The sequence below is a fragment of the Exophiala spinifera genome, assembly GCF_000836115.1.
Source record: "Exophiala spinifera strain CBS 89968 unplaced genomic scaffold supercont1.1, whole genome shotgun sequence".
NCBI classification, from domain to species: domain Eukaryota; kingdom Fungi; phylum Ascomycota; class Eurotiomycetes; order Chaetothyriales; family Herpotrichiellaceae; genus Exophiala; species Exophiala spinifera.
The window spans coordinates 5,505,472-5,528,287 of record NW_015622513.1 but is presented as its reverse complement, the minus strand read 5'-3'; the positions used below and the strand labels follow the sequence as shown (position 1 = coordinate 5,528,287).

The following is a 22,816-nucleotide window of genomic DNA, read 5'->3' as shown; positions in this document are numbered from 1 at the left end:
TTCCTGAACGTACTTACCTGGAGTATTACCTAGTTAGAGCAGAGGCTGAGCTGAGTGGCTGTCAGGTGCAAGCCTAGACGTGCGCCACACCAGGACGCTATGACATTTCATCAACCCGTCTTGCTGGACAGAATGGGCGGCTCAAATCCTTGATGAACGGTTTGATGCTGGCCCGTTCTTCTGTCGGTGCCGCCGCAACCCCGTCACGAAGTAGGATTCGACGGCAATAATGGCTATGGGCTCGGCTTGTCACACTGCAACTGGCCCGAGTGTTCAAGCAGCATTACAATGTCTGCGTTAGCCTTCTGAGTGCCAACTGGGCTGTCACCTTCGCAGACAAATCGAGAATCAAGGATCAGCGACAACAAGAATGCCTAGTTTGCGCTCAATGCTCGTTTTGCGTGAGACGGTTCGAATGGCTAACGGTCACGTCTACTTCGACCCTTGACGCATTTCGCATTAGCCTGAGGCGAACGCCCCATTATACAAGTACTGTATCATTCGCAGGCGTTATTACCGCGGGCCGCATATGGAATCGAAGGGAACGAGTCATACTTTTGTAGTAGTTCGGCGGGCTAACTCCCTTGCAAGGAATGATCCAGCATGCAGACGTCCGGCGTCATCAACTACGACTCCACGAGCGCTTGTACTCCACCGGCAGGGGCACCCGGACTCTGGGAGACTCTCTTGACTTTGAGTTTTTGGCCCTGGTCCAGCATGCGCTAACAGGCGACGCGGCCTCCGTTTACGGGTTCAAGCCCGTCCATTACCGCTAGGTGCCATCCCCGCCAAAAAGTGAGACTTGGAATCTGCTTGCTGTTGTTTTTGTTGTTGCCTATCGCCACCCTGATTGTACAAGACCTTTGCCGGGGCTTACAAGTAAAGCATCCCATCCTTGCCGATGCCAATCAGAGAGAGTTTCAAGACACCGGAAAGGAAGTCACAGGCACCCACGGATGATCCACAGGGATACATTGTTAATGGCCGCCCCACTCTCCGCGCTCGTACAATACTGCATATAATAATATATCCTTCCAAGAAGAAAATTTCGAGAAATCACAATCACGGACATGTACGGATCGGTGTGGTACATACATTCCCAGTGATGACTGTTTCCCCTCGGCCACCCCGTGTCATCCAAGCTTTTACTCTGTTCAAAAGCTTAGAAACCCGGCTGGTCAATCCTTGATCTGACACGCACTTGTGTAAGGGGTGAACTGGACTAGGTAACTTGCTCGCCCACCATTCTGGAGGGGCCCTGGCGGCTGTAAACCCCAGCTTTGGACAATCGCACGGTCGGCGGAGTCTTACAAGACCACAAAAAATTAGCCATTGTTCGGTGCGCGGGCCCAGGCTCCTGAACAGGGTGGCACGCAGTGCGGCACGGGTCAATGGGGAGCGTACGGATCGGAGGCCGCCACGTCTCAACCTACAACATCATCAGTGATCACTAGCGCGATCCATTTTGTTCAAAGTTGTTCAAAGCTAAAGAGCTTGAGCCTTTGGTTGAAGGCGACGAAGGATGGATCCTCCTGAACAACGCGTTGCTGTGGGCTTTGTTATAACTTGAAGGGAGATACGCGTTGCTCAATAAAAATAATAAAATCAACTCCAGCGGTATGCAATGGGGGGCATCTTGCCGGGTATTGAGCGACGAGTGTTGTAAGATGGAAAATCTCTACGCTAAATCGATAATGACCGTCTGCCATCTTTCTTACAGTACATTTTCTCACCGATCTACTCCGTAGCGTTAGTTAAGGGGATGCCCAGGAGGCCTTCACCGCCCATCTCCCCTTTGTTGAATCCTCGTAATGCTTTCCACAGACGCCTTGTCGTGTCGGAGTACGAGTGGTTTGGGAGACTTTTGGAGGCGCTCAATAATAATGCCACTTCGCAGATGTGACTGATCTCCGGCGAAGCCTATCTCTAGACTTGTTTTAGGATTATTATTTTAGACAAAAAAATTGCAGGTCAGATGGCCACAGTCCTGGCGTGGCGAATACCCACCTCTCTCACCCGTCTCGCGTCGCTTAAGCGCCCGTTATGCACACCACACTGACCACTGACCAGGGATTAGGGACGACTTTCCAACATGCAGTAGTCTCTGGGGGCCTGGTGAACAAGTTGGCGTCCGACCAGGAGCCCAGGACCCCTGGCCCATCCTTGGTGAGCCGAGTGTACTTTAACTTGTAGGACTTTGGTCTAGCCTCACTAGCCTTCCACCACTGATGCATTTACTACTGCGTGAATTTGCCTTTTTGATCTTGAATCCAGCCTTGCAAGGGCTTGCGAGATCACACGGCGTAGCTGATCATCGCTTATTCCATCCATCCTTCAAGCCTCCGTCGATGTGTCGGGCGACTGGGTCGGTGGGTCGGCACTTCCGCACTCACGGCTTACAACACAGTACTGTATTAGCAGAGTCCTTCGGGCTGCAAAGCTTTGTCAACGTGGCAGCAATTTACATTGACATCGTCGGATTACCAACTAGGCAGCAAACGATTACAGACAATTGGCACAGTCAAATCTCGAGAAGATCCGAAGTGACGTCTTCTGCGTCGCTCAGGGTCTGGCTATGGCCCCATAGCCTACTCCGTATACGGGTGCACTCCTGGTGCTGGACTCGTATCACGGTATCAGTCACAAACTTCAGTGTCTCACCGCGTCGAGGCCTTAGGCTAGTGATAGCAACCCCCTGATCAAGACCATCTCATTGACTGAGTTTTGGGGCTGGCCCGACCTGAGCTGAGGCATCAGTATACTTGAAAGTGGGAAGTCAAATTCATGATCCAGCCACAGCCACCGCTGCGTCTCGTCAACGCCCAACGAGAGCCCAACAAGTCTATGCAATAATTCGGCTATCTGGACAAACTTTTGTGGCATTTTTTCCCGTACAGAGTTCTTACCGAAACAAGTCCTCTCGGGCCCTGTGTCTCAACAGCACTGACTTCCCGGCTTAACCAGATTACGGCTTCACCGGAAACGGAATTCGCACCGCTTTTCAAAAACTCGCAGAGTTTCGCAGCCTCCTGGGATTTTTCGTCGCTTGTCGATCCTGATTCCTCTGCGGAGTATCAGCAAGTGGTCAGCAGTGGTCACATCGCTAGTTACTGGATGCATGCGGCAGCATGCATTGCAGAGAAAGGGGGTTTCCATCCATTCAGAGGCTGGGACCGACGTCTACGACAAACAGTACGTACTTGTGCAGTAGTTACGAGCACCCATTGCCGCGTTTGTGGATATTTCACGTCGATCTTTGGGCCTGGACACTCCTTTCTCTTCCTCTGTTGTCTCGAACTAAGCCTCTCGACAGTTTCTCATGTCGCGTCGCGACGAGGTCAACGGGTCAAATTTAGAGATACTTTAAAGATGCCAGCGATGTGCGACAAACCCTTTCCCAGTACGCCCCACGGTCCTCGTATTGCTGGAGGGCTGGCCGAGTCGGTGAGTGTCCGCACACCTAATTGTGTCGTATTTCTTGTTGGTGTCTCGGCGTCCGTACTCGTCGGTCAAATTCCGTGACGAGGATGGCCCTGTCTTGACAGCTTCTATTCCACCCGGGGTCAAGGATTGACCTTGTCGAAAGATGGGATACTCTTGCGGAAAAGCATCACCAATTAACCACTACTCATAGACTCTCACAGCGGTTTTGAACAAGTCTTCCGAGCTTCGACAGGTCATGTCGGTTCTTGACGCCTGCCTCTCGATCGAAAGCTTGACATCCAACCTGGTGCCAGGGAAACTTGGGCGGGCACGTAACTATCGTTTACTTGCATACGAAGCAGACGAGACCAACAAACCAGCATTGTCAACTTGACACTTTTCTCCTCGTTGGCACGACTTTGACTCAGAAACGGTTTGCGGCAGTGGGCGCTGGAAAATAACAAGTACGACATCTACGTCAACACATGCATCCGTTCCTTGTTACTGCTCTCCGACGAATCTTCGGACGCTCATCATAACACGCGGCTCTTGTCAACTTGTCACCCGAAAGAAAAGGGAACACATCGTACATTACCGGCTTTTTTTTCTTTCTTGATGATGACACCCCATTCGATCTAGAGTTTACGTCTCGTACAGTGCGTGCCAGGCGCTCGCTCGTATTGACGCAAAATGGATTTGACTTTAGCAACTCGTAAAGTCCCCCCAACGGCTGGGGGATGAAGTAAGTCTCGTGCGTCTTTTGGGCCAAGAATGAATACTAGGTACAGGTACCGGTACCGGTACAGGTAGGTACTGGCGCCAATCTCACTCGAATCACATCACACACCTGATACTTCGGGCGCCCTGGGGAACTTGGCAACTCTATCGACGACCCCAACTGCAGGTATCTACAGTATCTATGTGTATGGTCCTTCGCATGCATCGTTGCCATGGTCGTGGCCAACACCTCTGGGATCTCGAGATACCCACACCACTCGCATCGGATCTCTCGACCGACGTCGACAAGGGAAGAAGTGGAAGAAGCAAAAGGCTTACGCAAAGTGCAACAACCATCCATTCACAGTCACTTAGCCAAGGTTTCAATCCCGACATTTTCGACAGAACGACAGCTGATAGACTGAACCGCTGACCGGAGAACAACTGACTCACTCTCGTCTTGAAAGGGACAAGCCCAACCCGAACACCGCTTCAACATGACATGACTGGTGAACTTACCTCGGGGGAAGTTGACCTACGAGGACGTATCGGTGTGCATCTGAATTTCACCCTACAGGACTTGTCCTGCCCTCTACCGAATATACAGTTTTCTCTCGCTCAATTTTATTGCTTTTTCTCTTCTCTCATCTGGAAATGCCGGACCGACGGGGCCTCGTCAAGTTCCGGGTGTGAAGAAGTCATGAATACCTATACTAATAGCCGCAGATGAGAGGAGATGGTTGAGAGAGGAGCGGCAATTAAAACCCGGCGGGACAAAGCCACTGGCCCCGGCTGGCCCTAGGAATGGGCACTGGGAGTGGTGGCATTGAGACTGGCACTGGCACCGTAACACCTGCCTGGTCCTCGTATACCAACTCCCGAGTAATGGTAGCCCTTTGGGCGGCAAGCAAAACGCCACGGGATGTATTTTCCTGGCCACGGCAGTCGTACTCGTATGTGCGTACCGCTTGACGTGCCTGGCATACGTACCTCATGTAGGCATTCGTACTTACCTGTAGCTACCGGGTATCCAACGCAACTTCGGTCTTTCTCTTTCTTCATACCTCGAGTCTGACGGGGGGGGGTGGCGGGCGGCGGGCGGCGGGCGGCGGGCGGCGGCGGTCATATTGGGACGTTTGGATCAAGCGGTGAAAACATTCCGATGACCATTTTCAAGTATCCCCTTTCACCTTTCATCATCCGGATGAGATCAGGTATACCGAGAAAAAGAACGCTTCCTCAAGATTCAAGACACGGTCATTGACTTCAGTCGTCTGTTTCTGTTTCTATCTTCTTTCTGGGCTTTTTTTGTATTTACTTTTTATGGTTGTGGTTTATTTATCAACTCGCATTCTTCATCTCCCTCAACTTATCCATCACGGCAGCGGGATCCGTCTGACCCGTCACCTTCTTCATCTCGTCGGTGTGCACGCGCATAAAAGCATTATGCGCCTTTTCCTGGCCGATGGTAAACTTGCCTTGTGTCTCCCGATTCTCCTCGGCGTACCTGGCGAGCTTCTCCAGCGCCTCGTTGCCCGCGAGGACCGTTTTCAAAAACTTCACGTTCGACTTGGTATACTCGTGGCCCGGGTAGACCTTTGTGTCGTCCGGCAGGGCGGCCAGGACCTCGTTGAGCGCCCTGTGCATCTGTGCCCCGTTGCCCTCGAAGAACTTGCCGCACCCGCCTATGAAGAGCGTGTCGCCCGTGAACACCACGCGCTCGCCCGTCGCCCGGTCCTGCATGAACCAGCAGATGCTGTCCTGCGTGTGGCACGGCGTGTGCAGCGCCGTCACCTCGATGTTCTTGCCGATCGAGAAGGTCGAGTTGTGCGCAGGCGTCTGCGTCACCGCTTCGCAGTCCTTGCCGCCTATCACGGGCACCGGGGCCGCTAGGGACGCGAGGACCTTGGTGTTGCCGCCTGCGTGGTCCCAGTGGTGGTGCGTGTTCATGATCGCCGTCAGGTTGAGAGATGAGGATTTCTCAGCCAGAACTGGTGTCACTCTGTACAACCCCGCCAAAAACGCAGGTGTCATCGTCAGTCCCATACGTACATAATTTACATATATGTTATGATACAGCATGCTTCTTGTTTCTGGTTGGACTGCAGCTTGCAGGGAGGGGAATCAGGTAGGAGTGTGTATCTCGGGGCCCTGTGCCTGCGCATGCACCCAGGAAAGGGAGCAATCGAGGGATGCTGAGAGAGAGCGGGAGGGAAGAGGAAACGCAAAGGCGCCTTGAGACACAGAAACGTACTCGGGAGGATTTGCGGGATCGATAATGACGGCATCTTTGGACTCATCGTCGCTGACCAGGTAGGCGTAGTTGTTGGACGACCCAACCCCTGCGACAAGACGTGTAGATTAGTACCCATAGTCATGGTTTTTGTCTCCCGTATCGCCGCACGACAAACCGGGGATCGAGAAGAACGAGGCTCGAGTATTACATACACATGGGAATACTCTGGATATGCATCTTCCGCAGCGGTTGTGAGAGTCCAATACCGTGGATTGGGAATTGCGGGGTATTGGCGAGGCGAAAGCAAGAAACAAAAGCTGCGCTGGTCGATAGTATGGGCCGGACGAGCCTCGAAGTAATCATGAAGGTCTTTCCGAGAGATGAGGTAAACAGAAACAAATTTCGGAGTCTCGAGAGAGAAGCAAGTCGGAAGCAAGTGAATTGTAAGCAACAAGCAACTATCGCGTACGGAGATGAGAGCAACTACGCAACATTTAAATTTATATACGCAACGCCAGGGACCTAAACTGACGTCAATTTCGCATGTCGATGGATATATTAAATCCGAAATGGTATCGCGTTCAGCACTTCTGTATACATCTCACCGCCAACATAATATCCCGGCGACGGAATGAGACAACCGGATCCTGTCGCCGTTATTATACGATCTTCTATACAATCTTTCTAATGGATAATGTTCGTCTCATAACATCAGCGCAGCTAAACTCATGCTCGTCGCTCATCGTATCTAATACTGTGATCTATCGTCATTACCAGGTCCTGTAAACTCATTACTCATGACCACCAACTGCGCCATAATCAACATGGCTACTCCTTCTCCTGCTCAATCCCAAATGTCCACTTTCGCTCAGCAACCTTTGGCTCTCCGCCAGGTCCACAACTCGATCTTTCCCAGCCATACTTGGTATCCATCCACGCATCCAGCCATTGACTCTCTCCCAATGGCCCCCGTAGCGATCTCTGACTTTGACCAGATGTTCCTCCTCCTCTCCGTACATCCAAAACTGAACTCCCATCATAGCGTCCATGCTCAGGCAACCTGCTGAGCCAAGGAAAAAAGGAGCCGCTCTAGCCACCCATGCCCATCTTTGAGAGCCTTCAGCATCCACCCATCCATAGTGGCCATGGGGACCATAGTCACTCCACGCATTTGGATTGGTGAGAAGAGAAGTCGAGTAGAAGAAATTCCCACAGAATGCCGCAAAGAACAACAGTGGCGAGAGGCCTGCGGTGGACTGTAATTTCCAATTCTTGTACAGCTGAGGCAACCTGGAACCTAGGTAGAGTATCGTAGAGCACCACGACAAGATCGTTCCGGCAACTTCGAGAGGCGTCTCAATGCGAAAGAGATGAAGCCCATGCTGGCGGTGGAGTTCTGGAAAGGGTATTGGAGCAGCGGCGGCATTGGACGCAAGAGAAGACAAGGTTGCTGCATATAGAAATGTGCGAGGGGATGGCGAAGGCATCCAGCTACCAGATGCCTCGTCGACATGCACTTCTTCTCGGTGGACTCCAGTCTTCTCCCCGTAGTGTACTCTCGAGAAATGCGGGACTTCGATCTGGGTTGGCTGAGCGGACTTCTGATTATTCTCCTCTGATTCCTGTGCGGATGCGTCTTGGATGGCAAAATTCGTGTTTATGGGCGAGAGCCCGTTGATGATCTCGCTGTCCGCATCGTCAAATTCACTGCCTGCATCAGAATGCAAACTCTCCGCATACACCCACTTCGCAGCATACGTGTACCAGAAGTACTGCAGAACGAGGCACACGTCCACAAAAACGTAGTAGCTTGCGATGACGACCTGCCATGCAGCCTGCCTCGTGAAGAGGGCGCCTAGAAGGTTCGTCAAATCACCCAATAACCACTCTGCTAGGAAGAATATTGATAACCCCGCCGTTGACTTGAGGTGATAGTTCTTGAATATTTGTGGCATCTGTGCAAACAACCATGATATGATTGATAGTGTGCCCAGGAGACAGGACAGGGCAGCTAGAGGCGTAGGTATGCATGTCCCAAAGTACGAGGAGACGTCGACGAGGAAGGGATTGGTTGGCGCGCAGTGGTCTGGTAGGGTTGGGTTGAACAGGAATGTCACATATGAAGCCATCTCTTGACGGTTGGGGGACTCCCTTTCTGCGTGCAACAGCTATCTCGTGCTCAGTCCTCTTATCATCTCTTCAGAGCCTGTCCGCCCAAACGCGTCTGATTGACTACGCTGCCCAAAGACCACTCCGGCGCAGCTTTGAAGAGGGTCGCCTGCTCTGGGGATGTTTTTACAAAGGCGACTCCTGGTCGCAGGAATGAACACCGCGTATGAGGGAGGACGCCGCGCTACTTCGTTATTCGTCTATGAGGGTTTCGTCGTGGACAACTCCGAACATTGAGAGCACAGCCGAGGTTGATGATTCAGACAACTGAAAAGACAGTGAGTGAGTGACAAAGGTGCTGATTTGCAGTCCAAGCAAGAAAGGAAGAGAACGACGAGAGAACGAAGACAACAGTGGTGCTTAGAAGTAACAATCGACGTGGGATGAGGCCAGGCGTTGTATGTATGTATTGACTACCTGTGGTTAGTGGCACCTTGATAAGGTGGTGGTCAGTGGTCAGTGGTCATACCCCCAACTCCGGGGCGGAAAATCGGACTCTGGGAGATTGTATTCCAGCCTCATTCGCCGATCGACCAAGGGATGAGCCGAAGTGCTCTCTCAGTTGGAGTTTGTGACCAGGTGACACTGCGGTATGACAGCAGAATTGGTCAGATGGAGCATTGAACCTCATGGTTGGACTGAGTGTGAAGAGGCAGATGCAGGAGGAATGAAGATGGTGGAGGGCGATACGAGGCGCGGATTTACACGCGACTGGCAAGACTGATAAGCAGCAGGAAGAGGCCAATCGCTGCCTGGGAATTGCGCACTTTGGGCGTCGGCAGCCGATCACGGACGCTTGAATGGCCTGCAACCGCACGCTTAACTTTCGATGAAATCTGCTGGACGTCGAGTGACCCCTTCTCTCTTGTCCCCTACGAGGACTCAATCACAGGATACACATGTCCTCGACTCTGCGCAAAGAGACACACCGAAGCCTACGAAAACGGACTCCCCTCCATGATCCTCAAGGCCCCGGCATCCTGTCTGCCATGTCGCTTGAAATGACTGGCTCGAAGCTTCAACGATCGCCGAATTATTGACCTTCGTATTACATGATAAATTCGATTAGGATTGTGGATCTAAATGTCAAAAAGCAATGCAAGTATCCAACGCCGACACGCTCCGACTCTCTGGCAGAACCCGGAAATCACATCTGTAAAAGGAAGATGAAAACGAGGAAATATCGAGGATCAAAAGCCCCCAACACTACACGACATCTTCGGAAGTCGTCAGCGTATATTCATTCCTGTACGGTGGTCTGGCCAGATTAGCCCAAGAACCATGGCTGTTGATCGAAGTCTTCCAGCACCTACTTGGCGATGTTTCTGGCTGCCACAATCCCAGCAGATCCAGTCGCATACACGCTAAGCAATGTCCTCCAGTCACCCTTTTGACCAACAGCCAGAGCCACCAGGTCATAGACAAGGCAGCCGCCAAAGATCCAGTCACTGGCAGCACTTGCGAGGCCGAACCCAGCACCTGTAAGTACCTTGACGGGCAGATTGGCAGGCTGGCCCTTGAAGAATGCTGCAGAGCCGTTGTGCAAAAAATCGAGGACGCCAATACCGGCGAAAGTCTTGGAGACTATATGTGTGAGTATCGACGAAGTTGACGCCGTGTTCATCGGTTGGAGCTTCGTCAGCATATACCACAGCTGAGCGAAGGTGTTGATGGTGACAAAACCATGAGATATATCGAGACGTCCAGAATTCCACGCCACCATCCATGCTTGTCTGTGTTATGTACTGCATCTTGGGGGATCGGACGAGGTCTTACCTGCAATGCATAGATTCCCCAGGGCGTAGTAGGGCACAAAATCCACAATTTGGTCAAGCTCTGCTCGCTGTGCAGGTCTCGAAGGGTCAAGTTTCCCGAGTCGATACAGCCATGCCAGCTGAAACAGTTGCTGGGGGAAGAAGAATGCCGCAATGAAGAATGGCTGAGGACTGAAGAATGAGATGTTCTGGTCATGGATGTCCTTCATGTTAGGCGAGGAAAGCATTCCATAGTTCTGACATGCAAAGTCGATTAGAAATGATACGGGTGCTATCCATTTTGCTGTACTGTAAGAGACGCCCATTGTATGTGAGTCTACAGGTTTCTTGCACTTCATGCGCTCGCTCTGGTCGAGCGAAACACAGCTGTCCAGCAGCTATGCTTTCGAAATACAGACAGATCTCGACCTGCTGGTGTACACAGTCATGTCGTCACTATCTGTGCCAAGTCGAGCCCCAACCTCAGCGAGCCCTGCTAGGGGAAGATCCAATAGGGGCTACCGCCATTGTCTTTCTGTCCGCCTTCGTACTCGTAGGGTTTCAAATGAGCCTTGCCGCTGGTGTATGGGCATCACAGGGATCTTGCAAAAGGTTATGACCACCTCGCGTCTCTTGTGGCTCTTGTGCAAGTCGAATATCCCTACGAGTGTAGTCCACGCTGCCCAGGCGGACCCAGATATTCTTTTCTCCCTCCTACTCGCTCTCAATTCCCCCTTTCGGCGCAGCTTCGCCCGTCCGCTCATGTTACTTTCTCTGCTCCATATTTCCCAGCGATCATGATGTAAAGCAGGTGGGCAGCATGGAAATATATTCCTCGACCATTAAAACTCACGTGTAACCAACGATGGCCGCATCATGATGCTTCACGGGCCACTCGGAATAGCCATCCGGACCATCAGCGGGGCTCGTATTCAGGACTTACCAAACTGCCATCATCAATTTTCTGTTCTGAGCTCCAGAAACGAAAACATGACGAAATATGCGTCACAAAACCATGAGATATGAGGCACGAAGCTGGATGCTTGTAATTGCTGAGACTGTAATTGGCGGTAGCAGTAGGTAAGTGCGAGACTCCCTCCTGGCGACTCCGCCGTCCTCATGTTTATCTACCTGGGCAACGAACGCCCTCGGTGACCTTACTTCGTATTCCCTCCTTCTCTGCGATGGCTTCTTCTGTGACAGATCGTGTTAAGAGTATTGGAGAGTCTATTTCAGAATCAGCCAAAAACATGTTCGAAAACGACAAGGTCGCTGACCTCAAGAAGAACATCAAGGATTCTCATAGCAAACACCCTCAGACCACCGACTATGGTATCAAGGTAGCAGACTTGGATCACTGGTTGAAGGTCGTCGATGAAGAGAACAACAAGGTCGGACCACATCTTCTTGAGGACCAAATTGCACGAGAGAGGGTTAGTTGTCTTACCGTCCCGTGGAAGATTCGACGTTAATTGTGTTCCCAGATCCATCGTTTCGACCATGAGCGTATCCCGGAACGTGTGGTTCATGCGCGTGGTGCCGGTGCACATGGTCAGTTCAAGCTATTCGAAAGTCTTGAGGATGTGACTACTGCTGGAGTTTTGACGGACACCTCCCGTACCACCCCTACCTTCGTGCGGTTTTCCACCGTGCAAGGTAGTAGAGGCAGTGCCGACAGCGTCCGAGATGTCCGAGGGTTTGCCACCAAATTCTACACCAAAGAAGGTAACTGGGACATTGTCGGAAACGATATCCCTGTCTTTTTCATCCAAGAATCGATCAAATTCCCCGATCTTGTCCATGCGGTGAAGCCGGAGCCGGACAATGAAGTTCCTCAAGCTCAAACTGCCCATAACAACTTCTGGGACTTTGTGTTTCTGCACAAAGAAGCAACACACATGTTCTTCTGGGCCATGTCTGATCGAGGTATCCCCCGCTCGTACCGAATGATGCAGGGTTTCGGTGTCAACACTTTCGCCCTGATCAATGCGAAGGGTGAGAGGACTTTCTGCAAATTCATCTGGACTCCAGAGCTGGGAGTGCATTCCTTCGTCTGGGACGAAGCTCTCAAATTAGCTGGTCAGGATCCCGACTTCCATCGCAAAGACCTGTATGAGGCCATCGACAATGGGGCGTACCCGAAGTGGAAGTTCGGTGTCCAACTGATCCCAGAGAAAGATGAACATAAGTTCGACTTTGACATTCTCGATTCGACAAAGGTTTGGCCTGAGGAGCAGGTCCCCATTCGATACGTCGGTGAGATGGAGCTCCAGCGTAACGTCGACGAATACTTCACCGAAACTGAACAAGTTGCTTTCTGCACAAGCCACATCGTCCCGGGTATCGATTTTACCAACGACCCCCTGTTGCAGGGCAGGAACTTCTCCTACTTTGACACTCAGCTCTCGCGTCTAGGCGTCAACTGGCAGGAGTTGCCTATCAATCGGCCTGTCTGTCCGGTGCTCAATTTCAACCGCGACGGTCAGGGGCGTCACACCATCACCAAAGGAAAAGCTAACTACTGGCCCAACCGGTTTGAGGCAAATCCCCCTACTGGTCACGGCGGTGGTGGCTTCATGTCATACCCTGCCAAAGAGACCGGTATGGATCAGCGAAAACTGGCGCCCAAGTGGAAAAATTACCTGTCTCAAGCTCAGCTCTTTTACAACTCCATGTCCGATATTGAGAAGAGGCACATTGCAAACGCCTTCTCTTTCGAACTTGACCATTGTGACGACCCAATTGTTTATGAGCGTCTGGTCTCTCGCCTCACGGAAATCGACCTGTCTCTAGCAGCGGCTGTCGCTGAGAAGGTGGGTGCTCCGACTCCTACCAAACAGACAGTGGAGAACCCAGGTTTCAAGGCCAAGGGTCTCAGTCAGTTTGACTATTTGCCGGAGACGCCTACGATCAAGTCTCGCCGCATCGCCATTCTGATTGCAGATGGCTTCGATGCGGTGGCGTACGGTGCAATGAAGGCTGCGGTCTTGTCTCAATTGGCGCTGCCATTCACCATCTCCAACAAGCGCCAAAACGTTAAGGCAGCGGATGGTACGACCACCGTCAAACCTGACCACTTCCTTAACGGTCAGCGTTCGACCATGTTCGATGCCATCTTCGTGCCCGGTGGTGAGCAGTCCATCAAGACCCTCGTGGGCAACGGTCTTGCTCGATTCTACGTCCGCGAGGCTTTCGCTCATCTCAAGCCCATCGGGGCCACCGGCGAAGGCGTCAAGCTTGTCCAGGCCGCGCTTAACGAGGTTGACGGCGCTCAGGTGGCAACTCAAGGCTCTTCGGATGTGGTTGACTGGTACGGTGTCGTTACCGCCCAGAAGCCAGATGACGAATCCAGCATCAAGAGCGGCCTCAAGTTGGTGAAGGAAGCAAAGGACTTTACTTCGAAGTTCTTTTACAATATTTCCATGCACAGAAACTGGCAGAGGGAACTTGATGGCCTTGCTGATATGGTCTCTGCTTAAGATTATGATTGAATCATGAGACCCCATAGCATAACACAAGTGATCCAAAATTGCATACAATAGGTAGCAATCGTAATATACTCAAGTTTGTCTCGTACAGGGTGTAGTCTCCCCTTTTGAATTCTGCCGTTGGTAATAGTTGCCGATATGTTGTTCGTCGTCGTCTGGAGTAACACTCATGGGTGATGGTTTGAGGTATAAGATAGAAATTACGTTAAGGGCTGTCGTGTTTCATTTATATGGTATATTTGATATTCGCCTTGTCAAATCGAGCGTTAAGAAGGGCGGCAGAGTTGAACTGCCTATATATACCTACACCCTCAGTTCCTTTTTCTTTCTTAGGAAAGGAAGGGTAGAGTTCCGACTTCTTTCGCGAAGGACGACACCTAACTCATGCTGTGTCGCCCACACAATGCGCAGTATGTACAATGCTATTTCAACCCGTTGAGAACGCTCATTAACCCCATTTTCCTGCTAGAAAGAAAGGAGAGAGGAAAAAAATGCAATCAAGATGTAGACGGAAGGGAACGGGAAGGAAAGACAACACTCGGAGACAACACTCGAAACAGGCGGAAGTGCTGGGGTGATTTCCATCCCATCCCATCCCATCCGTCTGGATGTCTGGATGACACACTTGGAGTGCTGAACAGGCGCCGACCCCTTTTTTCGCTTTTGAAAATTCAGAGTTCGTCACTGTCAGGAACCTCAAGGGTCCCTTGCATGTTCAAAACTGCGCTCCCACCAAGCAAGACCTCGCTTATCTCCACGACGCCTTCGGTGGCGGCGGCGGCAGTGGTGGTCGACACCTCGACGGAAATTTCACCCCGCTGGCCCATTTCGACACCCTGCGTGATGTGGTACTTGTATCGGCCTGCCGTGCCGGTCTGGAGAGAGAGGTAGCTTGCAAGGGCGCTGGCTGCGCTGCCGGTGGCTGGGTCCTCGCGGGATCCGAACATGCGAGTTCGGAGATGGCGTGTTGTCGGTTCGGAACCAGAATCGGAATCAGAAGGAGAAGAAGAAGGACCATGGCCGAGGTCGACGTAGAACTATTTTTACAAAGAAAGGGGAAGAAAGGAGAAGTTAGAGAACAGAACACATGCTTTTCTTTTTCAATGTGAATGTGAAACTGTGCGTGGGAGTGGGGGGGAAGGACGGGGAGCATGAAGAACAATCAAAACGAAAAGTGCAGATTGAGGCATATCCCATCGACAATGCACCCCCCTACGTCTGTGAGGTACAGCGTTGTGATTATCCAAACGGGAGAACCGGCCACTGATGTCTCGAAGAGAGGGCGCGAGTAGGTAGAGTAGGAAAACAAAAGAAAAGACAAGCAGATATATATACTCACATAAGTACACAGGAGCCCAGTCCTCCATCCCTCGTCGAGGGCGGTGTGAGCTGTATAGGTACTCTCCGACCCGACTAGATTTCCGGTCTGGTTCTTCAGAGCATCCAGGTCGGCAAGCTGGACGAGAATAAAGTTCATGCCCTTGACGATGCTTATGACAGAGTAAGCTACGTAACGAGGCTGCCCTGTGAGCAGCCGCTGCTCAAGTCCAAGGGAAGAGTGGACATGGACGTTGTGGGCCACGGAGATGCGTGCTCCGGCGACGCTGTCGTCGAGCGTGATTCCAAACCGGCCCGCTTTGGCCTGAAGCGCTTCGATGCCGCGGAGAGGACCGTCCTTTGGTAGGATGCGGAGCAGGTAGTTCGCGGTGCCGACTGTAGGGTGACCCGCGAAGGGGACCTCGGCTTGCGCGGTGAAGATGTCGATGCGCACGGACTCGTTTGACTTGTCGGACTCGGTTTGCTCGTGCAAGAAAACGGACTCGGAGAGGTTGAATTCGCGAGCGATTCGCTGTTTCTGGGATTGGCTCAGTGTCGTGGACGAGGGGACTCGGATGATGGCGAGAGGGTTGCCGGTGTAGCGTGTGGCGGTGAAGACGTCGAGAGTGACGAAGGAGAGTGTCGCGGGCATGGTGATAGCGGATAATATCAATATATAACAATAGTAATGAAGAAGTGGTTATCCCAAGGTTAAACCTGTGGGTGTGTTGTAGGGTTGGATTTTTCTTTCTTTTCTCAACTGCGCGAGGAAGAGAAAGGGTGAGGCATGTCCTGGTGTGAGGTTGATATACAGTACAGTATGCACAGAATACCCACAACTGTGAAGTTGTGACTCATGCCGTGATCAGCCGAGATTGAATCCGGAAGCACCATTGTGGGGATGTGAGAGCGGTGCGGTTGTATTCTGAACATCGCACCAACGGCCAGTTCTGTTCGTCAATAACGTTGCCTGTGCAGAAAAACAAAAATAAAAACGAGCCTTTCTTGATACGAAGGACTGCTCTTAATGATCCCGTGATTTTGGGAAGTGAGGCGGCTGGGTTGTAAGTCTCGAGGCAAGGAGGATGCGCAGTGGTCGGGGAGGGGAGGATTATGTCCAGGTTGGCTCGGGGTTTTGAACCCGAGCCCCGGTTCCTGACTTCGTCTGGTGACTGGCCGTCCATCTCACAGCAACGTGGTTTTCTGATTTGCAGTTAAGGTGACTTGGAATTCTTTGTGGGTCTTGAGTGTTGCAAAGGCTACATATACGATGATGCCTGAAAACTGGACGGTGAAGGAAGTTGAGGTGAAAGGCGGTACTAGTGCCGCCTTTGAGCAGTCGAGAAGAACTTTAAGGGCGAAGAGGACACTGGATTTGCCTCTGAAACAGACAGCAGAGCAGGTTGAAGCAATCTTCCAGTCATGCAGGATTCTTAGAATTGAATCAATCCTCATACATTTCATGTGGCCTCGTACTTTGGACAAAAGAATGAGTTCAATTGGATAATGATGACCAAGAAGCCCTCCCACAACCAAACGAAATACGTCTACCACCACCCCTCATGAAGTCCTAAGTGGAATGGCCTTGGGATATTCTACCCAGTCAAACGTCCCTTGATATCGAGTCCAAGGAACTTCACTGGGATGAGAAGCTCCACGTTGAGGCGCATCGGCTCCATCGATGAGAGTTCCACTCAAGAATGTGTGTGGAAAGCCAGGATCAAAGTCGTAAGCCTTCTCGATGTGATCAATCTCGTCTGTCGTGAGACTCGTGGACAAGCTCCTGATGTTGTCCTTAATATGTTCCAGCTTTCTTCCCCCGACAATGGGGAACACATATGGCGCCTTATATAGGATGTATGCGAGAGCTACATTGCTGAGCGTGGCCTTCTTCGCATTGGCAAGCTTTTCAAGTACGCCAGCAACGGCCTTGTCTCGCGAGGAAGTGGTTGCTTGGTGGCGTCCCGGATTGTGCTTTTCACGCTCCTTGTACGCAGCCTCGGTCTGAAATCTCCCAGAGTTGAGAACACCATAAGGGCAGATACCCATCCCTTCTTCGCGGCACATCGGAACAATGTCGCGCTCGAAATCGCGAAGGGCTGCGTTCCAAGCCCCTTGGTAGACGACAAATTGACGCAAACCATGGTCCCGAGCGTACTGATTGGCTTTGGTGACGAGCCAGGCTGGACTGTCGGAGATTCCGAGGTAGAGGACTTTGCCAGATGCCACAAGGTCATTGAGAGCTTGCATGACCTCGGGAATTGATGCGGTGAAGTTCCACCAATGGACATAGAGGAGATCGATATAGCTGGTCTGCAGGCATTTGAGAGACTCTTCTACACTGAGACGCAGAGACTTCATCCCATTGCCACCATAGTTTGCGCGGATTTGTATGCCTTGGTCTGCAGAACGAAGAATGCCGGTATATTTGGTGGCGATAACCATTTGGTCGCGATTTCCGCGAGCTGCCATCCATTCACCCAGCCAGGTCTCAGACTGGCCGGCATGGTAAGAATTTGCAGTGTCGATGAAATTGCCCCCTTCGCCAAAATAATGGTCGAGAATCTCAAACGCGGTTTCTTTGGTGCATTCACCCATCATTGCCTTGTAGGCTGTCCCGAAGTTCATACTCCCAAGGCAGATTGGGGAGACGAACACCGCAGCAGAGGGAGACAGCAGCCGGTAGCGCGAGAGGAGTGATTGGCTTTGCTGGGTAGCCATCGTGACTCGCTGGGCCGTTTGATAACAACGTACTTGAAGACGAAATCTCAGGTCGCCTGCAGTTCTCGTTGTTGACCTCTGAGCAGGACACCCCTTTTATAGGTGGTGCAATTGACGGACATACCAGCAACCTCCATGGCCACTGTTGCTCGAGTTGTAGTCACTCCATGCTGGAAGTCAATCTCAATGACACGAAGTCCATGTCTTCACAGATGATTGTGGAGCTCTTCGGCCGAAGTGGCGTTCTTAGCACGGCCGACGCTGGACCCCCCGACACCATAAGCAGACTAGCCATGCAATCCAGGTACAGTCAGTCCCCTGGGACCTGAGGAGATAGCTCACCTCTTGAATATCTTGTCAAGCCGGCGTAGTCGGATGCGGGGTCCATAATTGTCAGGAATCGGCCCCAATGATCTCAGGCTCATGGCCAGGCCCCCCGATGAATACTGGTGGATAGTGTCAGTACGACATTCGCGCGTTCCGTGGACAAAGCAAATCCGGTGGGACGTGGATTTCTCGGTACTTCTAGAGACGGAGCCTCCTGTCACTCTCACCCGCCTTTCATTAAGCGATCAAGCGTTCTTGGGTCTGTCGAGGAACCTGGCAGAAACATATTCTACAAGGCTGTTGCCCTCACACGCGCCCCGAACCTTGTTCGATTCTCAACAATCTCCGATCTGATGCTGTGATTCAGCAGCTCCCACCAGCTTTGCAATTCGAAGATGGCTCAGGCTCATCGGCAAGGATTCGTATCTACCTTTCCAAATCGGCGAAGGCCAATCACAGTCTGTTTAGAATGTTACCGAAGGAAGTTGAAGTGCAATCGGGTAAAGCCATGCAATCAGTGTTGCAATCGAAAGGCTCCAGAAACATGTTGCTTCGCCGACGACGTGAGCCCTTCACAGTCCGCTCCAACACCTCAAGCAGGATTTGACCATCCGGAAATACATTCGAATGTCGATGCTAGCAGTCAGATATCAATAGCAGAGGGGTTGGTGGAGCGAGCTGGCTATTCTGCAACTTCAGCAAGCAGCACCTTTCTTCGGTTGAGTGACGAAAGCGTGCAGGGACATCACCAGACTCTACTCTCACTCTCTCAGTCGAACTTACAAGGTTTTCACGATGAGTACCGACATTTGGTGTCGAAGTTACCCCTCCCTGCCCAAGTCCATGCTCTTTTCGACTGCTTCTTTCAGGAAATCTTCTGGACCTCAGTGCCCGTTGACGAACATCGCCTCAAGGACCTATACAATGACTGGCTGAGTGTTCCTGTTGATGAACATCTCAACGACGAATTGAATCATTCACGCAGAGACCTTCTCTATCTCCCCGCATTACTCTTCCAGGTTCTGGCTAATATCGTACTTCATTTGACACCTCAATATGGTCCGGCGAAAGCTTTAGGCCTTGGACAGCACTCCGACTGCGCTCGCTTGTCGCGCACATTCTTCCTCTTCGGCAATAGACTGATGTTCATCCTCGGAAGGCAACACCCAACCCTATGCTCAGTTGAGTATGACCTCGTCGCGTGTTCGTGGCTGAAAGACTCAGGTCAAGGTAAAGAAGCCTGGCACAGTCTCGCGAACGCGGTAAGGTAAGGCTTCTGATACTCTTGTCGGCATCATGTGTGTGTCGTGACCAAACATGTCCATTGATTCCTCATCTAGACAAGCTCAAGAACTGGGACTCCATCGACTTCCCCAAAATATTGCACCCCCAGGGCTCGGGCAAGAACTATATCCGATGAGCTCATATGACTTGGAGCAAAGGAAGAAGGCTTTCAGTACGCTCTTTACATATGACAGGTATATATCCTTTGACAAGGTCAACACATTGCTAATTCTTGTTCAGCATCGGGTCTTTCTCACTAGGCCGCCCAAGATTGATGCATAGAGAAGATATTTCAACCCCCGCACCCACGGCATGGAAGTGCCATCAAGATGTGACAGGCTCCGTACAACTCTCAGATGAAAGTTTCCATGATGCCGCGAGTATGCTCTTCCTGAGTTTGGCGCACCGTATTCACGATATACTATCACTCTCGGCAAACGGGATCTTTGTTTCGGATTACCTCAAAGTACTAGAAGTCCATGACCAACTCTCGTCACTGCGAGATTTGATGTTGCACTTAGTACCAGAAAACAACTGGGGCAAGGCCACTACTCCTGAGATGTTACGACGCAGTCACCTCCGCCTAACCTTGTTGAGCACAGCCAATGCTGTCATGGTTGCACTGCACCGTCCTTTCATCGGAAGCCACCCGTCTAGCCACTCAGCTGCTGTATCAGCTGCTCTGGACGGCTTGGACCTGCAACATTCTATCTTTGATCTCATCCCCCATTCACACGTAAAGCAGTGGGCAACCACGCTTTCCATTATTGAAGCTTCTGTTTTTCTCTGTGGCATCATGATGGATGGGCCTCCACAAGACGCTGCTGAAGACCGTCGCATCAGACAAGCTATTCTGCTGGCGATCGGAAGGCTCTCTTCCACAAAAGATCTGAATCCCTTGGCAGAGGCAGGAGAACAAGTCCTACGACAATTTTATCAGAAGATACAGTCAGCTCGGCAACCGATGCTCGGCCACGGAGAATGGCATCAGCACAGTACTACGCCTCAGACCTGGCTCGAACAAAGTGGTCAACTGCATGATATCTCGATCCCATCACCGCAAAAGTCTCCGCAAGAGATCTATCAGACACTATTTGGTGACCAACTGGTTTCCCTAAATTCCTTAGGCCTCAGTAGCAGTGAGGACTCTCCATTCGAATATGGCGCATACAGCATTCCCGAGGAGATTATTGATTCGGAGTATTTTCATTGGCCTGAAAATTGACCATCTAAGGTGGGATTAATGGCACAAGGCATGGATACCTAGTCCTGCTTCTATGATCTTTAACCAAGGACATGGTGCAGCATGTCGGGTCTTGAGGATCCGTTCTCATGGCTTTCACGTGTACGACATCCAGTCGCTTAGGGCTAATATATAATCCCTTAGGGGTGATCTGAAAGAGTGCGATATACCTACACCTCAGTCTTTGGGCCCTGGCTGGCTGACAACCTATATTTATGCTTTTGTTCCTCAGGACTACCGAAGGATTCTTTTCTTACATCAAAGGGTAATCGGTAGGCTGTTTTGTGCCGTTCCCAACTATAACCAACACTACAATACTGGAGCACTCTTATCACACTACAGTCTCAGAGTCCTCGACTTTGGAGATCCGCCTCGACTATTTATCATCTCAAATGATCTCGGGCTTCCAGACAATTTGATCTACGCATCTCCCTTCTCAGCATCCATCACTTTGGCTCGAGCTGAAGCTCCTTTCACCACGGTAGACAGATCCCCTACGGGGAGCGCAAGTGGAAAGTCAACGGCTAAAAGCACCAGTGCCAAAAATATATACCATCCCAGAAGACTGATCGCGAACAACAGTCCCGCACCAGCGTGCTGATATTTCTGAGCATCTGCTGCCCGACCTTGAGCTAGGGCAAAGAACGAGGATGCCAGACAACCGACTAGAATCATAAGGAGCAGGGTCAGCGATGTAATCGACAAGGGGGATAGTGTCATGAGCGGCACCATCATGCTTTGGGTGGCCGGACTTTGAGGATCGAAGGTGGAAAACAAAAGCTCAACTTACAGGTTGGGATCAACATCAGGAAGATGATGAAGAAGATGACGTTCGTGCGCAGGCTGGCGATGCAGTAGACAACGGTGAGGATAGCCATGGCGACGAGAAAGACGGCAAAGGTCGCGAAGAAGGCCGGTTGCGCAAGTCCTTCGGCGGGATTGCTGGCATCGGTTGAGTACATCGAGTATGCGCCAAAGTCCGGGATCAAGACGGATGCAAAGGTCAAGAAGAAGCCGCCAAAGGTACAGAATACTACGGCGGTAAAAGTGTTGCCTGAAAATTCGGAAAAGAGGAATCGCAGACAGATGGTCAGCGGGAGATATCTCAAAGAGTGTTGAAGACGCAGAATCATGCTTCGTGATGCACACAAGGGGTCATCGGATTCATGAAGGAGCTGCGACTCACCAAGAACCCATTCTAATAGGGCGCCGATAATCTCCAGGACACCACCGAAGAAGACGAAAGCGCCGCTGTGCGAGTGATGAGATCAGTCATGATGCCATTGTGATGGTGTGGGCGGCGTTTGGATCAGTCCGGGGAGGAGGAGAAGGTGCTCAAGTGTCATGAACATACACATCAGCGGCCGCGAGACCTCCGGCACCCTGCCAGCCCAGAAGCACCATGGACAAGGGCGTCGCGGAAAGCAAGAAGCCCGCCAGGCAGATGGGTGTGGGATTGCCGAATGTCCCCCTCAGGTCTCCCTTAACCGCATTCTGCGGCGACAAGTAGAGCTTCTCGAAGAGCTCGGGAGACATGGTGACAGTATCGGCGGTGCGTAGCCTTCGAAGAGGGTCGTCACGGCTGTGGTCGATGCCGTTGGCTTTGGCTTCAGTCGTGGCACTGACGCTCTCGTCATACTTGAATTCAGACATCTTGTCGTCGACTTGGGTTTGCTTGCAAGCAAAGAGAAGAAGATACGGAGGAGTATCACTGGGCTGTGTTGTGCTGGGTGGCGCTGAGGAAGCAGGGCACTGCGTAGGACTCTGCGTCAGAAAGGCTTTTGGACTGGCGAGAAGATCGGGATGCAAGTCAGACTTGTTGATGAGATTTGGAAAGTGAAAATGCGACGAGCTGCACAACAGGAGGTTCCTCGCTCGCTCTTCTATATCAAGTTTCTCATCTTACCTTCTAACAGGCCGGCTACTTCAATTCCTTCCGGCGAAACTGTAATCCTTATCTTTCATGTCGATCTCGGTCCTGTCGAATCGGCCGGCAGGAGAGCTAGCTACTTTCACGGCGTAGTTCATGGCTCAGGCTCAATGGTGGCTTGTTCCCCCTTAACGTTCCCCGGGTCTCGACGCCTCCGCATGCTCCGTTCTTCCTCCATCTTATCTGTGTGCTGCGTAGGACCCATAT

At 51.6% G+C, this 22,816-nt stretch overlaps 8 protein-coding genes across 8 annotated transcripts; 2 read left to right on the top strand and 6 right to left on the bottom strand.

Annotated features, from left to right (window-relative positions):
- Positions 1–5,481: 5,481 nt before the first annotated feature.
- On the bottom strand, positions 5,482–6,174 carry PV08_02019 (hydroxyacylglutathione hydrolase; the record flags this gene model as incomplete). Its single annotated transcript, XM_016376379.1, has 1 exon — positions 5,482–6,174. One exon carries the CDS (start codon positions 6,172–6,174, stop codon positions 5,482–5,484), a length of 693 nt encoding a protein of 230 aa, XP_016241655.1.
- A 993-nt stretch (positions 6,175–7,167) lies between these two features.
- PV08_02018 (uncharacterized protein) lies at positions 7,168–8,505 on the bottom strand (the record flags this gene model as incomplete). The annotated part of the gene is made up of 1 exon (XM_016376378.1): positions 7,168–8,505. The coding sequence occupies one exon, from the start codon at positions 8,503–8,505 to the stop codon at positions 7,168–7,170; it is 1,338 nt and encodes a 445-aa protein (XP_016241654.1).
- A 1,349-nt stretch (positions 8,506–9,854) lies between these two features.
- PV08_02017 (uncharacterized protein) lies at positions 9,855–10,625 on the bottom strand (the record flags this gene model as incomplete). Its single annotated transcript, XM_016376377.1, has 2 exons — positions 9,855–10,273; positions 10,322–10,625. The coding sequence occupies 2 exons, from the start codon at positions 10,623–10,625 to the stop codon at positions 9,855–9,857; spliced, it is 723 nt and encodes a 240-aa protein (XP_016241653.1).
- Positions 10,626–11,483: 858 nt separating this feature from the next.
- Positions 11,484–13,778, top strand: PV08_02016 (uncharacterized protein; the record flags this gene model as incomplete). The annotated part of the gene is made up of 2 exons (XM_016376376.1): positions 11,484–11,732; positions 11,784–13,778. The coding sequence occupies 2 exons, from the start codon at positions 11,484–11,486 to the stop codon at positions 13,776–13,778; spliced, it is 2,244 nt and encodes a 747-aa protein (XP_016241652.1).
- Positions 13,779–14,458: 680 nt separating this feature from the next.
- Positions 14,459–15,756, bottom strand: PV08_02015 (uncharacterized protein; the record flags this gene model as incomplete). Its single annotated transcript, XM_016376375.1, has 2 exons — positions 14,459–14,824; positions 15,127–15,756. 2 exons carry the CDS (start codon positions 15,754–15,756, stop codon positions 14,459–14,461), a joined length of 996 nt encoding a protein of 331 aa, XP_016241651.1.
- A 908-nt stretch (positions 15,757–16,664) lies between these two features.
- PV08_02014 (uncharacterized protein) lies at positions 16,665–17,825 on the bottom strand (the record flags this gene model as incomplete). Its single annotated transcript, XM_016376374.1, has 1 exon — positions 16,665–17,825. The coding sequence occupies one exon, from the start codon at positions 17,823–17,825 to the stop codon at positions 16,665–16,667; it is 1,161 nt and encodes a 386-aa protein (XP_016241650.1).
- A 722-nt stretch (positions 17,826–18,547) lies between these two features.
- On the top strand, positions 18,548–20,661 carry PV08_02013 (uncharacterized protein; the record flags this gene model as incomplete). The annotated part of the gene is made up of 3 exons (XM_016376373.1): positions 18,548–19,419; positions 19,493–19,630; positions 19,677–20,661. 3 exons carry the CDS (start codon positions 18,548–18,550, stop codon positions 20,659–20,661), a joined length of 1,995 nt encoding a protein of 664 aa, XP_016241649.1.
- Positions 20,662–21,099: 438 nt separating this feature from the next.
- On the bottom strand, positions 21,100–22,332 carry PV08_02012 (uncharacterized protein; the record flags this gene model as incomplete). The annotated part of the gene is made up of 4 exons (XM_016376372.1): positions 21,100–21,344; positions 21,470–21,733; positions 21,866–21,930; positions 22,034–22,332. 4 exons carry the CDS (start codon positions 22,330–22,332, stop codon positions 21,100–21,102), a joined length of 873 nt encoding a protein of 290 aa, XP_016241648.1.
- Between the last annotated feature and the right edge of the window lie 484 nt (positions 22,333–22,816).